Genomic DNA, 16,174 nt, shown 5'->3' on the forward strand with positions numbered 1-16,174 from the left:
AAACAAGTCATAAAGAAAAAATCCCATCAAAAAGTGGGCTAAGGATATGAATAGACAATTCTCAAAAGAAGATATACACATGGCCAGAAGCACATAGAAAAATGCTCAGCATCACTAATCATCAGGGAAATGCAAATCAAAACCACAATGCCATACCACCTCACTTTTGCAAGAATGGCCATAATTATAAAATAAAAGAATAATAGATGTTGTCAGGGATGTGGTAAAAAGGTAACACTTTTACACTGTTGGCTGTAATGTAAACTAGTACAATCACTATAGAAAACAGTGTGGAGATTCCTTGAAGAACTAAAAGTGACCTACTATTTGATCCAGCAATCCCACTAGTAGATATCTACCAAGAGGAAAAGAAGTCATTATACGAAAAAGATACTTACACATGCATGTTTACTGCAGCAGAATTTGCAATTGCGAAAATATGGAACCAGCCTAAATTATGTAATATTCCGTGGTATATATATACACACACACACACCATGGAACAAAATAATGGCATTCTTTGCAACCTACATGGAATTAGAGACTATTATTCTAAATGAAGCAACTCAGGAATGAAAAATCAAACATTTTTTTTTTCCATTCATATGTGGGAGTTAAGTTATAAGGACTCAAAGACATATGAATGATACACTGGACTTTGGAGACTCAGGGGAAAGGGTCGGGGGTGGTTAGGGATTAAAAACTACACATTGGTTAGAGTGTTCACTACTGGGGTGATGGGTGCACCAAAATGTCAGAAATCATCACTAAAGAACTTATTTGTATAACCAAACAACACCTGTTTCCTAAAAACCTATTGCAATAAAAAGACAAGAAAAATATCAGGAATCATGTATAAAATGTCTATCACAACATTATTCATAATATACAAAGACTGAAACAAAAAATGGTAGAAATAGAAAATTACCATCACATAATAATTGTTGCAGGCAAGATCCATCACTGAATTCTAAAGGTAGTGGGTAAATTGTGATATAAAGCATAGTATCTTCATAGTCTCAAAATGTCTCTCCACAAGACGCATAAAAATTACAAGGGGGAAAAATAGAAACTTTACATGGATAAATCTGGCAGACACCAATTTTATAAAGTTATCAAAGTTCACATCACTATTGTAAGATGTATCAACATCATGTACTTTTTAATATGAAGCACTAGAAAAGACAAACATCACTTTAGTGATACTCATGCCTTCAATTTTATCATCTGAAAACATAAGACAATTACTAATTGAGGGGTATTCCAAAAACAAAACAAAATTGGCCAGTAGTCTTCAAAAGAGTCAACATCATGCAAGACAAAGAAAGACTAAGAAGCTGTTACAAATTGGAGGTAAGGAGAGGTAAAAACAAGTACAATATGTTATCAGGGATTAGATCCAGAACCAGAAAGAGGACAACTGGTAAAACTGAAATAAAATTTAGAGATTAGTTATTAATTTCTTGATAATGGCATTGTACAGTATGACATGTTTACATTAGTGGAAACTGAATTAAAGATATATTCAAACTTTCTGTACTATGTTTTGCAACTGTTTTGTAGGTCATATATTAGTTCACAATAAAAAGTTTTAAAAATATAATTAGTTCCTAGACACTTGAGTTCAAGTAGAGGGTAACCTAGAAGAGATTCAAGCCATAGCTGGGTCATTTCAGTACACATCTTTTAGGTTTTCTTAAACCAGGAGAGTTTTATAAGAACATTAACAGAATTCTTAGCTAACAGGTAAATTGTATGATTTCACACAAGCTTTGATCCAATGCTAATTCCCTTGAATTTGTAGAAAGTGAGCAGTTAGAGCTATTTCACTCATTGCAGCAAATGATGCATGCTGTGAGGATCACAAAATGTACTATGAAATATCTGAAGTACTTTAGAATAAAATTCCCCTAGGTTCAACTTCGAAGACTTTATATACTTGAGAACAAATTTATATTCATGAATGAGTTTTCAGCCACACTTCAAATAGCCACTCTAAACTATTGACACAAAGGGCTGGAACAATTAAATTGAGGTTAAAGTTAGGCTGTTAAGTGGTGAAAAGCAGAACACATGTAGTACATGCAACAGGACCTTTTTTTTTTTTTTTTTAGTCAAAAGTAAAAATATATGTATAGAAAAGAACCTGACATTTTATACAACAAAATATAAACAGTGGCTAACTCTGGGTAGGTGGAAGTGAGTTTTTACTTTGCTTATCAGCAATATCTAGATTTTCTACAATAATTATATGTTAGTTAATAATCATAAAAACAATGAAGTTAATATTTTTTAAAAAGCTAGGCAGTGTAGCAAATTTTCAAGTTTTTGAACAGTGAGTAATAAACTAACCACTTCAAAATGGATGCAGTTAAAAATAAAGTACATTCCAGATAATCATTTTTGTTAATTTGACCGGGTTAAGGCTATAAATAGAAGATTTTAAATGGATTTTTTCTACTATGGTCTTTTCAGTTAAAATGTCAGAAATTACACAGAGACAAGTTTAAGCATCTGCATTTTAAGCTAATAATATCACAGAAAACAGCAATATATGTGCCTAATTTTTAAATAGTTTATTTTTTTTTAAGTGAAAAGAAAAGATGCACAGTTTTTAGGAAGAGGAAAGAAATATGCATATTGGGTATTTTCTTCTAGCCTTTTACTTTATGGGTCATATATTAAATGGAAAGAATTAGTTTTGCCCTGCTCTTTAAACTCATGCCCATTCTCTAGCAATTAGAATCTAAAGCAGTGCTTTAAAATTGTAAATGTGCATATTAGCCAGCTGAAGGATTTTGATTCTGTAGGTCTGAGGTGGGACCTTAGTTTTGTATAGAAATCATCTGGAAGCTTATTAGGAATGCAGAATCATGGATTCCATCTCATAACTAATCAATCAAAATCTACATTTTAATAAGATACCCATTTGACTTGTATGTGCATTAAAATTTGAGAGCTGTTACCTAAAGAACTCAAAATAGTCTAGCTGGCTTTTGGTTTCTGTAGTTTCCTATGAGAATTACTTAAATAATAATATTTTTAAAATACTATAGAAACCAGTGCTGCCACTAAACTCTGTTAACAGCTGATACAACATAACTTTAGATAACTATTTTTAGACAGGTAAAACATTTTCCTTAAAATGAAAATTAAATTTCCTTGATTCTCAGGTGACTTTAAAATTAGTTCTTGTTGGCTTTATTTGTCCCTTAAACTAAGCGGTTATGTAGCAAATTTAAACACAATTCCCTTCCACCCCGCCAACCCTGGCTTTGTCTCTCATTTGAGAAGGAATATTTCAGAATCTGTTTTTAAATCATCCTACTGGCAAAATGGAGGAACTTACACCTTACAAATCCTATAATGATAGGATTGCAAATAGATCAAAAGTTACAGCATATCTATGTTTTTCATTCACAGAAATAGATGAGTCAGTTTCTGGAACTCTAAAACAAAACAGTAAAAGGAAAGAAAATGGAATCTAGGGTAATTTTATGAATTTAGTATTAAAAGAGAAAATAGAGTGATCACCCACAAACCAGTCAATTATTTTATAAGTCAAATTTTCTTTATTCTTAGATGACAAAATTTGGGGTTCTAGAAAATCATCATTTCATTTCAGAAAGAGTCATACCAGTGGCTATCACATTAAGACTTTCTAACAAAAAAACTCTGACATTTCTGACTATTCTTTCTGAACTTTTAAAATGGTAAACTGCTTAGATTTCTACTTACTAGAGATTCAAAAAGAAGCAATTGTGTGGCTAGGTTAAAATTGAATTTCAGTCTTATGAATACCTTCAATTCTTGTAAATTTTATTGGATCACATTTAAATCTACTGAAGCCATTCTGTTACTATCATTTCTACACCTTAACCTTGATGTGATGATATTCTCACTCCTACCAGGACTTCCAAGAAAATATACTGAGAATTTGTTAACATAAACTCTAATTTTAAAAAGCATAATGTACAATAAAGGAGAGCTCACTAAATATATTCAAAATCAAATCTGCTTTTTTAAAAAAATCCCAAGAACACATACTATCAAATGCAGTACCATTAGACACAAACTGATAAATTGAGCCTAAGTGTTTGAAAGTACAACCATAAAACAATCAAAAGAAGTAGTGTTTTTATAGAGTAACTACAGTGTCTACCACACAGTTTAATGCATCACAATATAAGATACATATGTTAACATTGCTTTGAGAGAAGAAAAGGCACTGGGAAGAAAAAGATAAAAATGAAAATACTTTCTAAGTCATCATCTACTTCCACATATTATTTGCTGCTGAAGAATAGGGCAAGAATTAAAAGCTGTCTTTGGTCTTACGAAAAGTTCTCATAAGGTTTTCAGTCTTAAATGAGTTTTTGCTAACATTTTAAATTACAGTGTCAACGTTTTAAACTTTGTGATTTAAAATGTTTCATAGAATTTTGTAAAACTGTTTTAACTTAAAATTTTGTATTTGTATTCAAGGCTAAACTTAAAGACCGCAGGTACTTTTATTAAGGGAATGCTAAAAATGTCAGTCTGTGGTTTAAGGATTTCTTTCCATTTTAAAGTTTATGATAATATTTTATTAAATTTAATTCATCTCTGGAAATATGAAGTTTTACCTTTCCACAATATTCTATCATCCGTCTTACCACTAATCATTATTTTTCGTAGAGACCATTTCAGAGAAGTTTCTTGAACTTGATAATCATAGTTGTTTAAATGTCTATATTTAACAAGTCAGTATTTATAATTGAAAGATATCTGAATTGATCAAAGTTTTGTACTTTACATAAATCACTTTAATTTTTGATTTAAAGAATATTGTGGGTAAGTTGTGGTTCATCATTCTCCCAGGACAATGTACTTATGTGCAAGCAGTGTCTGATTCTTTCACATTTCTAGTTATAGTTATTTGACTCTACTTTCCAGACTATAACCAAGATTTTAAAATGAGGGCATTAAGTTTTGGTATATTAGATAATAAGTCCCACTGTTTTGTTGAAATAAATAAGAAAATTGACCTACTTAGTAATGTTAAATGAATAAAAGCAGGGCCCAGAAGACTATATACAGCATGATACCATCTTTAGAAGGCTCAAAATTAGCAAAACTAAACAATATAGTATGTTAGAAGTACATGCATTTGTGATAAAAGAATACAACAAAAAATATGAGTAAGATTCAGGATATTTGTAATCCATAAGGGGTAATCACAAGTATGATATAGTTGACTAGCACAGAAGGTAGTTACAAGTTATTGGGATGGCCAAACACACACACACACGCTTCATCATGAATATTACAATTTCTAACTGCAAGAAAACTAAGAGGTTTAGATTATTCAGGAAAAAATTGGAGATGAAATTGTCGGAATTCCCCTCTTAGCTAGGGAAACACATTTTTCTAAACATATGGAGAATTGTGTTCTTTGGCCTCTGCTTTTTACTGTATTATTTAATTTATGGCAAATATTTAGTGATATTTTCCTTTGATTCATAATCTCTCAACTATATGCACAATTGTCTCTTCTTGTATTTCGTACACCTTATTTTACTATTCAACTCACTTTTTAAACAATGATATCAGGAGACTATTAGTTTTACTTAATCAATGAGAATGAAGAAAATCTCAAATTATTGCTTGTATTTATAGTTGGCGTTATATGATCATACTTTTGATCAGTGAATACGTTATTCTTTGCAGTGTGTTTCTAAAATCATGCTTTTGATTCTAGAGATTAGGTGCATGTAGATTCTGATTTCCATTAACTCATGTAGAAAAAAGACTCCTTTTTCCTAGGAAATCAATAGTGTGGAAAGCAAGGGCAACTTAATTATCACATATGTGAGCTTGGGGAAAGAAAAATCTCATATCAATATCACACTGCCATTTCAATAAATAAGAAGGATCCCTCACCATTTTAGGGAGGCTGAAATCTAGGAAAAATGGGAAATTCAAGTGCAAATTCTTTTAGCTTTATAAAATATTATAAAACCATTCTTCCATATTTACGGAGATGGAACATTCATAGGCACTTGCAAATGCTCACCAGAATGTATTCTGGAATAATTTTTTTCTGTTGGATACTGTAGGGATTAGTTCTAGTAAGACTGATAGGCAAGCTGCCTAATATACTTTCAACAGGACAACACTTCTCACTGCTAGTCGTATAAATATTTGCCTTTACTTAAAAAATAAAACTTTCCTTGGAGACTTATGAGATACCTTTGCAATGGAGAAGGGAAAAATAAAATCTACAAATTTAATTAATTTGAACCATGAGTTCTGAGGAATCTAGTCTGAATTTATGAAGGTTGCTTGAGGTTAAAAAAGAGTGCCCTACCCTTCTTAAAGAGGCTGTTTAACTTTTCCTATTATAAAATGTATAGATTTTAAATGAAAATGTATATAACTGATTAAAACAATTTAAAAGTCCTTAAATAGACAATTAGTTGAGGCAAGTGAAGTTAATGTTCAACTTGATTGAATAAAATAAGCAACTGAAAGCGTTTTTCATGACTATCATGTTTAGTATCACTTTTAATTTAACATGAAGAACAACCTTTACTGTACCTGACGAGGGGTTCTTTCGGATTTACTCCTACACCACTCCCAGTCTGAAAGATCTGGTTTCTGACTCTCTTCATGAGACAGTCTTCTTTCTGGCCCTTCAAAAAAGGTAGTTTCTTCATAGTTAATATCACCTCCTGTTTTGTCAGGAAACATACCCTTTTTGTTGTCGGAATCCCGTTTAGCTTCTGTAATATCAGTATTTGTGCATTTGTTGATGCCTGTTTGTGTGGAGCTGTCCAGAGAGGGCGTGGTGCTGATTTCTACTTTTATAGCATTGAAGATGTTACGGTCGTCTTTCTGAGGGTCTTTTGTGTTTTCACACTCATAATTCATCAGGTTGTGATAGAATATGGAATTTTCATCATCATCATAGTAATCTTCATGAGCTATTTTATAAATCCCGTAACTTTTTTGGAATGATAGATTGAATTCAAAGCCTTTTCTCTTGACTGAATAAAAATAAAAACAACAGTTATGGCTAGTAAGGTAGATAAAAACAACATTGGATATATATAGCAAATAAAAATAGAAAGTGCATTCAACCTGATTATTATAATTTTAAAACTATCTACACTTACTTCTTGTCAATTATGCAAAGAAATTATGCCTCATAAAATTATCCTATCACCCTATGCCTAATTTTTCTCATTTACAGAATGAGGATCTTGAAATATATACAATCTTAAAAACTCTTTCAATCTCTAAAGAAGTCTTACATAACAAAATCTTAGCTATACATTAGAAAATTCTCAAATACATTGTTTTAGCTTTCCTTAGTCTACCAATTATTTTGTACATTTCCTTATATTTTGGGATAAGATATATTATTTATACATTTTATTTTGCCAGAAATTAATTATTAAACAGCCTTAGTATTATGTGAGTTACTCAGCTAAGAATACCACCAATAAATATAACTGCTTTAAATATTTTGATATATAATTTTTTGGCATTTATATGTCTATAAATGCATACAATAAAAATTAGACCATGCCACAAAACAGCTTTTACATTCTAAAAAATAACAACGTAAAATGATTTTAAAAATGGTAAAAAAAAATTAGGTGGATTAATAATTTTTGTAAACTGAATCACTTTACAGTGTCTATTAAGCTGATTATTACAAAAAGAGTTTAGCAGGAATGCATCAAACTTTATGATTTAAATCAGATGAAATATGATGATATACTAAATATAGTACTATTAGTTGATGGAGTGATGAAAAGTCTTAGAATAACAAGCAAGACAGAATGCAAAGTCTTAGAATAGCAAGCTGACAGAAAGTGATACCATTTTTATGTGTGAATGTCACTAAATGCTAGATAATTTTTATATATTAAGAATAAAGTTGTATCAAGGTGGTAGACAAGATATAATTTAATGTTTTTGCTTTCATCTCTCAAAACATGGTTTGTTTCAAATAAATTTTCTACTTTGATAGCTCTATGTTTTTTTTTTTTTTTTTTTTTTGAGGCGGAGTTTCGCTCTTGATACCCAGGCTGGAGTGCAATGGCGCGATCTCGGCTCACCGCAACCTCCGCCTCCTGGGTTCAGGCAATTCTCCTGCCTCAGCCTCCTGAGTAGCTGGGATTACAGGCACGCGCCACCGTGCCCAGCTAATTTTTTTGTATTAGTAGAGACGGGGTTTCACCATGTTGACCAGGATGGTCTCGATCTCTTGACCTCGTGATCCACCCGCCTCGGCCTCCCAAAGTGCTGGGATTACAGGCTTGAGCCACCGCGCCCGGCCAGCTCTATGTTTTATAGGGAGACATTTAGCTGTCTCTGGTAGAAAAAAATATATAAAAAACTTTAAACTTTCTATGGAAAAAATAAGTAAAATTTGATTCATTTTACAATACACCTTTGTGTCATTCATATGCTGATTCTATTACTGAAATGTTTCTCAGAATCTAAGATTTATAAACCAATTCTGCTGACTGAAAAATAAAAATTATCAGTATCATTCATTGTTGTTTGAGCCAGAACACAAACAAGAAAAATTTTGATTCAAAGAAAGTATAAAAGTAGCAACAGTTCTTCATATTTTATATACTGTCTCACTTATATTTTTACTGACCTTTTCTAGTAACGTAGTCAAGTAAAGTTAAGTTATGCTGTTTAACTTGTTTTAACAGTGTGTAAGGTGAAGGAACTAAAACGATGTTTAAATTATTGATGGGTTTCTATCAAAAAAGATATAAAGTGATAAATTGTCAATTCAAGGTCATTAAGAAAACAAATGCTATTATAAAATCCCAATTTTGTGATATAACATGATAAAATTGGTATCTATGACTATAATTTTATTAGTTGCATATTATAATCTCAAATATATAAAGCAAAAATGAGTAATGTTTTTGAAGGAGTGTGCAGAATGTGTTAATGGAGAATTCACCTCCGTATCACAAGGGACAAGAGGAAGTCTGAAGTAGGCTATGAAAATAAAGGAGGATTATCATAGAGACCATGAATTGATAGAACATTCTGAGGCCGTTTTGCTCGTCCATTATGTCATTTGAAACACCAACAACCTTACATAGTGAAAAGCTTACTGATTCTATTTTACACTGGAGAAAACAAGAGCTGACAGAGGAAACCTACTGAAGATTACTTACAGGTAAAATGATATGAATTTAAAGCTAACTGTTTTCAGAATTAGAGTTATTTGCCTCTATGTGAAATTGCTTTATTGCTAATCAGGCCCATGAAAGAAATATGTTAATGGTAGCAGAATTACACAATGTGCTGTTTTTAAGTCAGAGGAAATGCATTAATTTATGAAGTATAATTAACGAAAGTGTTTCTTTTAGTGACTTATCACTTATGGCAAATTCTGACTGAGGTAACTAATGTACCTGAGACAATTTGAGATAATAGGTTATAACAATATCACAGAGTTGACAACGTTAAGATGAGAAGCTGGTTGTAAGGAGTGAATCCCTATAAAAATACATTAAAACAACATAGTTAATAATCAAAACTATGTTGAAGAAAATATGAGAATCAGAGTCAAAACTAATCATCTTTAAGTTTCTTGAGGGTAAACTAGGTCTTTTTTTTTTTAAATGAAGCAAGGACAGAAAAAAAAGTGTCAATTAGGTAACATTAACTATTAACAAAGGCAAATGGAAAAGTTCTTCCTCCATCTAAAGCAGGATTCTCGGCTCTACCCACTTGTTGTGAGGAGATTAGGGATTGTGTTGTCAATAATTCTAATTTTTCAGACAAACCAGATTCATAGATTTGATATAAAATATCCTGATCTTAAGATTTCGCTCCATAATTTAAATCAGTTAAAAGTAACTATAAAACTTGGTTAAAAAACAGATCTTAGAACCAAATTCACCTCATGGGTCATGGGTTGGGAATTTCTGTTTCTTATTGAGCACACAGCACAGTGCTAAACACATAGTGACTTTTTTCCTAATAAATATTTATTTATTTATTGGGTGAATGAATGAATGAATAAAGCAATCTGTAAGAATCATGCTTGTTGTTACACGAATGGTTTGTTAGGTTAGCCTTGACTCAGTGATGCTAGCTGAATAAATTATGATTTCAAAGAAAAGATATCTCTAAAATACTGATTTATTTCTAAGAGGAAGGCCTTGACAGTGTTACAGTTCCTGACTCTTACTTTTATGTCACTAAAAAAAATCACAGTTGAGATTTTTTAAACATTTTTTTTGTATTTTATGTGTGTGCCCGTGAAAGTCAGAGATCTTTCATTGATTAATAACTTGCAAGAAACTTAAAAGCCATCAGAGTATTGCCCAGAATCTTTTGAAATCTATACTAAACATCTGAAAAATAAATATAATATTTTGTTCTAACAAATAAAATTGTCATTCTTCCAAAATCCTCAATAAAGGGTGAGTTAGCTCTAGTCTTCTGCTTTTAATCGCATCTTGCCAATTACAATTTTAGATGTAATTACATCAACTTATAAAAACAAAGAATTCTTCAGAGTAATGTCACTTACCATATACTATGATTTTGTGAAAAAAAAAAAAGACCTAAAATCGGTTTTTTTTTAAAATATAATGTATTCGACATTTAACTATTTAAAAACCATCTAAGGCAAGCAAAATGAGTCTGAAAGTCGTATCCAACAAATATATCTACCGCCTGAGACCTCTATATTAAAATCATTTGGAAAAAAATATCACTTTTGAGACACTAATAGTACAGATTCTTGTTGGAAACAGAAGAGGATGATTATTTCTGCCAATTATTTTTTACTACTCATATTCATTTTCTGGTTGCATGTCTCTTAGTTCCCATTTAGTGAAGTTGAGATGTATGATTATATTTACATCTTCAAAATTAACCTATGGTAAATGTAAGTTAGGAAAAAAAAATATTTTCTTTCCCTCGCTTCTGAAGTTCGCTGATAAAGGATGTAAAGAGAGGGAATCTTAGTTTGTTATGGACAAAAAGTTTAAACATAAAACTGGAACCATTGAAGAATTAAGATACTCTAGCTGATCAACCACCTGGCCCTCCTAAGCATGTGCTACCTTTGGGGATTTAAAATTCTGTTGTGTTATATTAGCAGTAGGAAAATTGATGGTGTCTTCTCAGACAGTAGAAACACATCATTGTTACTATCAGAATTTTCCCATATCACAGCCTGGATCATAAGAGGGAATGGAGCCATTTGAACTATAAGCTTCTTAAACTAAAGTTTCTCACAATGTTGTATTTGTGAAGCCATTCTTCTTTTTACAAGCCTTCCTATTTCAAGTCCTTCTTGGAATTTTAAAATAATCACAAATAAAAGCAATGGTAATTTTAGAAAAAAATATTATTTTGGTCTTGAAAGATATGGTTTTCATTTCAAACCTGTGATAAGTGTGTGACTGTTGATTCTGCTAGCCTGCTGTAAGATTCTTCTGTCTGTGCAATACGGAAAGTAGAATATTTCATAGGTCATTTACAAGAATAAGTCTGTTGTTTGCTTTGTTTTCAGCTCTGAGATGGGTGGTCCCCACTTCTTAAAAATGACTGCCTTCAACCAATTCACTAAGACTTTTCATTTTCACTGGCACTAGACTCATCCCTCTCACAATTTTTGATGTTATAAGACAGGGCTGGTTTACTAGTTTAGTGGCAAAATGTTAAGATTTGTTAGAATGTTAGAGTTTTGAGGCTTGTGAATTGTTTCCTTTATGTTATGTGTTTTATAAGTGGCCCATAAAGGTTTATTATTAATTTTCTCAGTCACTGTTGCTCTGGATATTAATCTTTAGAGACACGTCATTATTATAAGTTCTAAGATTATTTTAAAGACAAATGCATCTGCCATCTACTACTTAATGACATTCCTAACAATAAAAAATTTCCAGTCATTTGAAAAATATGTAGACATTCTAAATTTTAAATGCCATCACTATGACATATGAAAAATGGACAGTTCATGGCTAATTATATAACTTTGTTGTTGAATTGATTGCAGAGTATACTTTGATATTCTCTAGATTTTACAACCCTGAAATAGCCTGAGATGGACTGTTTTTATTTAACCTTCTCTGTTAAAGAATAATATACTTGTGGCCAGGTGCAGTGGCTCACGCCTGTAATCCCAGCACTTTGGGAGGCCAAGGTGTGTTGATCACCTGAGTTCAGGAGTTTGAGACTAGCCTGGCCAACAGGTGAAACCCATCTCTAAAAAATAATAATAATAATAATAATAATAATAATATACTTGGATACTCTGAACAAAGGACAATTAATAGGACAGTTAATGCAGCATACACTAATGGATTCTCAGATTTATTAAGTAATAGAACATCCTATATTCTGTCTGGAATAGTAAAATGATATTCTTTTCCTTCCTGGTAGAGTCATAATATACAGCTCATTCTTCAACTTTTCCGGTCTTAGAATATGGAAACAATTATACTGTAGAGAGGTTTGGAATTGACCATGCCTTCCACTCTCTTTCTAGGTGTACTCTTCAGAACACAGAATCTCTTTTAAGTAAATAACTTGGTTAGATTCATACATGAACACAACAGTAACAAGCTGTCACTTCTGTCTTTTTTTGAAACTGAGGGTTTTGTTTGTTTGGTCTGTGTGTGTGTGTGTGTATGTGGCCTACACTTATAATTTGTTTTGGAACTGTTTTCAGGCACTCTGATTCCTTACTCTGAAAACTTTCCAAAACCCTGGAAGAATACAAGCAGTAAAACAATAAAAATGCCTTTCTTTACTGTTCCATTGCATAATAATGGGTTATAATGTAATGAATTTTCAGCTTCTTTCAGAGGGTTAGTAATCATTTTTCAAATGCAAGCTTCTTACAGCAATGCTACATCTCATTCTAGACTTGGGAGGGGAATTTATTTTCTATTCTGGGCTAACAACTATGTCACCATCCATATATCATCTAAGTGACTTCATTGACATGGTGTGCTGAATGAATTCGCCTTTAACTTTTTTTACCTAAAATAATTATTCAGTGCCACAACCACTTCATGGGGTTTTTCCAAAACCAGCATCATTTAAAATCTACCCCCAAACGATGGTAGTGATTGTTTCATGTTATAATTTCTTCTATTTACCATTTACATTTGTCCTTGGACTCTTCATCCTGTACTGAGGCAACTTTGTTAATAGACCTCTTTTCTCAATGTCACTGAATGCATATTGCTGCCAATCACGGCCATGTTGAGGACTTACTTTTTTTCCCTTCGGATGCCACTGCATATGCGTTCTGCCTGCAGTTGATGATGCAGCCACAGGGCAAGTGGGTCCAGCGTTTGGACAAGACAAACACTGGGGTTACAGTGGTGGCCAGCAGGGTAAGTAGAAAGCTGAGTGTCTCCAGTGGAAGGCTCTGAAACCCCACGACGTTCTGGACCGCCATGTGCATCTGCAAGGGCAAGAGAACTTTAGACCTAACCCAAAATCACACTATATACTTCCCAAGCCTTTTCCCCACGCACGCTGCCTCAGTTCCCTTTCCAGCTCCCTCTCCTGATTGAGAGCCGGAGCTCTGCTCCCGAGCTGTCGCCCTGTCCTTGGTGGTGGGCTCCTGGGAACGGCAGGATGCACCCCGCTACGCCAGACAGCACAGGATTGGGAGGGGTTTCTGCTTTTGAGTGCTGGGTCTGCGCCCGCTGCCTATTCAAGACTCCACCAGAAAGGCACAGTCTACAACGTGGAGGACGCTAGCTAGGAAACAGGAGTCCGTGAAACCTGCATCTGGTTCTCCAAATGGCCTTTGTCGCCTCCCTGGACCCTCACCTCTGCCCACGCGCTTGTCACAGCGGGGCGCCACTCTGCCACCTCTTATTTGGATTCGGCTTCCTCCTAGAGGGAGGAACAAAAGCCTGTTCTGTCGCCTCTCTTCTCCCTCCACAACTCATCTCTCCTCTATCCCGCCCTGCGGGATAGAGGCTGGGCGTCGTCCTCACTAGGCGGGAATGAAACGGCGAGAAAGGGATTTAATTCCCTCTCCTTTTCTGAATACTGTCAGATTTTGCTGTGTGAGTCAATATCCTTGGCCAACACCGATCTGGAAAACTAAGTCGCCTGCGACAGAAAGCGCTCCCCACGCCCCTGACTTTTGAAAGGAGAAGCATCTAGTAGTTAAGGCTTCACGGCCAACTAGCCCTGCCCTGAACTGCCTTCCTCTAAGTGCGTCTCTAAAATCCAGCGAGATACACTTGAAAGCAGACTTCACTGTGCATCTCTTGGTGACTCCCGAAACCAGCGACGCTGGTCCCAACACTCATTTACACTGTCTGGCACACACACTCGCGCTTTATGAGCAACTGCACTTTTACCATCATGGGCAGCCAAAGGACGACTTTGGTAAGCGCTAGGATCAAAGCGAAGCGCTTCTGCGCTATGCTCACGGTGTAGCTCCTGGTGCCATAGAGAGTCCCCCGGTTCTCACGCCTGCAGGCTCCAGCCCCCGCGGCAGCCGGTGCACCCGGTCCGAACACCGGGTCCGAGCTCGGGGAGCATCCCCCAGAGCGCCGCAGACTCGGGGCCGGAGCACCCTCCGGGGACAGGGAAAGCACTCTCCCCATAGTAGGAGTCCCAGGAGTGGAAACTCCACGGGAAATTTCCTGGTAGTTGGCGTGGAGTCTCGGCGGCTCCTCTGAACACAGCAACCGGTAAGTGAGTGGGACCGAGAGGCCCGCGAGGAGTCCGAAGGCCAAAGCGTACACGGTAGAGAGGAGCAGCACGTAGGAGCTGGAGCAGTCCACCAGGCAGCCCCAGGGCGTGCGCACGAAGGCGCCCCAGCCGCACAGCGGGAGCGCGGAGAGCAGCAGACTGGCTGTCCATACCGTCAGCACCACGCTGACCACCTGGCCAGATCTTCTGGAGGCTGTCTGGCTCCCCACATCCCTGTGCATCGTGTAAAAGTTGTAAGAGACTAGGAGAGTAGCCTTCAAGTTGCTAGAGAGGCCCTGGCATAAATACAATAAGGCAGAGGTGGTGCACAGAAATTGGAAGTAACCGGGGACCTCGTTTGGCCACTGCAAAAGCATGAAGATGGTCACCGATAAGACGCTCATGAGATCATCCACAGACCAGGAAGCCACAAGCATGGACACAACGGTTCTGTTCTGCATTTTCAGCAGGGAAATTAGTGAATAAATGCTGCCCACCAAGGTTGCAAAAGTCAGGAGACATGTCAAGCAAAAGAGATAGATATTCAGAGTTCCTGGCGGATTTAAAAGGTCCGTAGAATTATGATTCTCTTTCCACAGGCTAGAGTCATTTGTTGATAAGTTACTGAGAAATAAAGACATTGTCCTTGGTCAATATTTAATTTCCCTTATCAACGAGTCTGATGATTTTCTCAAAAGAAAGACCGGCTGCTAGAAATCAGATTTCATTTCTCCTACCAAGTTCCCCTCTAGATAGCCTCCTGGTCAGTCCGGCAGGAAATGGTCAGGCATGTCTCCTTTAGATCTGACTCAAGCTATATTTAAAAATTAGGTTCCATTTCAAGCATCGAAAAAACTGAACAAACAACTTTTCAACATTCCAATTAAAAACAAAGCAAAAACTCCTTCCCACCATCAAGTTTCAGGCAAGAAAGCAAAAAACTCTTCAGGTACATTGAAAACCAATGATGTCTGGATCCTTTGGGGTCCTTCTTATGGAGCAAAGCAGCTTGTAGCTTGAGATAATCAAACACTGTTCACTTTTAAGAGCGGTAAAATGATGCATTTGGTTCCAGAGCTGGATTCAAAGGCAGGAGATTGTCAGGTAGGTTTCAGCTTTGAAGGTAAAAAGAGAGAGAGAGAGAGGGCGAGCACACGCCAGTCAGAGAGAGCTTGTGCACAGAATCCCATCTGAACTGCTGTTCTTCAATCAGCCTGTGATCCTCGGAGCTGCAGGAAGGAGGAGTCAGCTCCAAGCAGGAAAGAAGCAGGAAAAAAAGGGAGGGGAGTTCAGTGTTGAACAAAATGATATACGTTTATCTTAGCCTGCCTCTTTCAAAGCAAGAAGCAGTGTCCTTGCTAAGCTTCCCGTTTGGTTTTAACATGTAAACCTAGCCCAAATACTTGCTCAGGCTTGATGTGAACTACAAATATCACCTGTGAGAGGTCTAAGCTACTCCAGT

General features: G+C 35.4%; 1 protein-coding gene across 1 annotated transcript in view; it reads right to left on the bottom strand.

The window, feature by feature from the left end:
- The window catches only part of GPR149 (G protein-coupled receptor 149), a 77,938-nt gene extending 62,048 nt beyond the window's left edge, over positions 1-15,890 (bottom strand). The window contains exons 1-3 of the mRNA XM_012437091.2: positions 14,376-15,890; positions 13,267-13,459; positions 6,580-7,028 (exon numbers count right to left, since the gene is read on the bottom strand). Coding sequence (XP_012292514.2) covers positions 6,580-7,028; positions 13,267-13,459; positions 14,376-15,353 — 1,620 coding nt within the window. The 5' untranslated portion in view covers positions 15,354-15,890. The remainder of the gene's footprint in view (positions 1-6,579; positions 7,029-13,266; positions 13,460-14,375) is intronic.
- Positions 15,891-16,174: the final 284 nt, after the last annotated feature.

Source organism: Aotus nancymaae, unplaced genomic scaffold (genome assembly GCF_030222135.1).
Source record: "Aotus nancymaae isolate 86718 unplaced genomic scaffold, 86718_ANA_hifiasm-v0.15.2.pri h1tg000019l, whole genome shotgun sequence".
Classification (NCBI taxonomy): Eukaryota; Metazoa; Chordata; class Mammalia; order Primates; family Aotidae; genus Aotus; species Aotus nancymaae.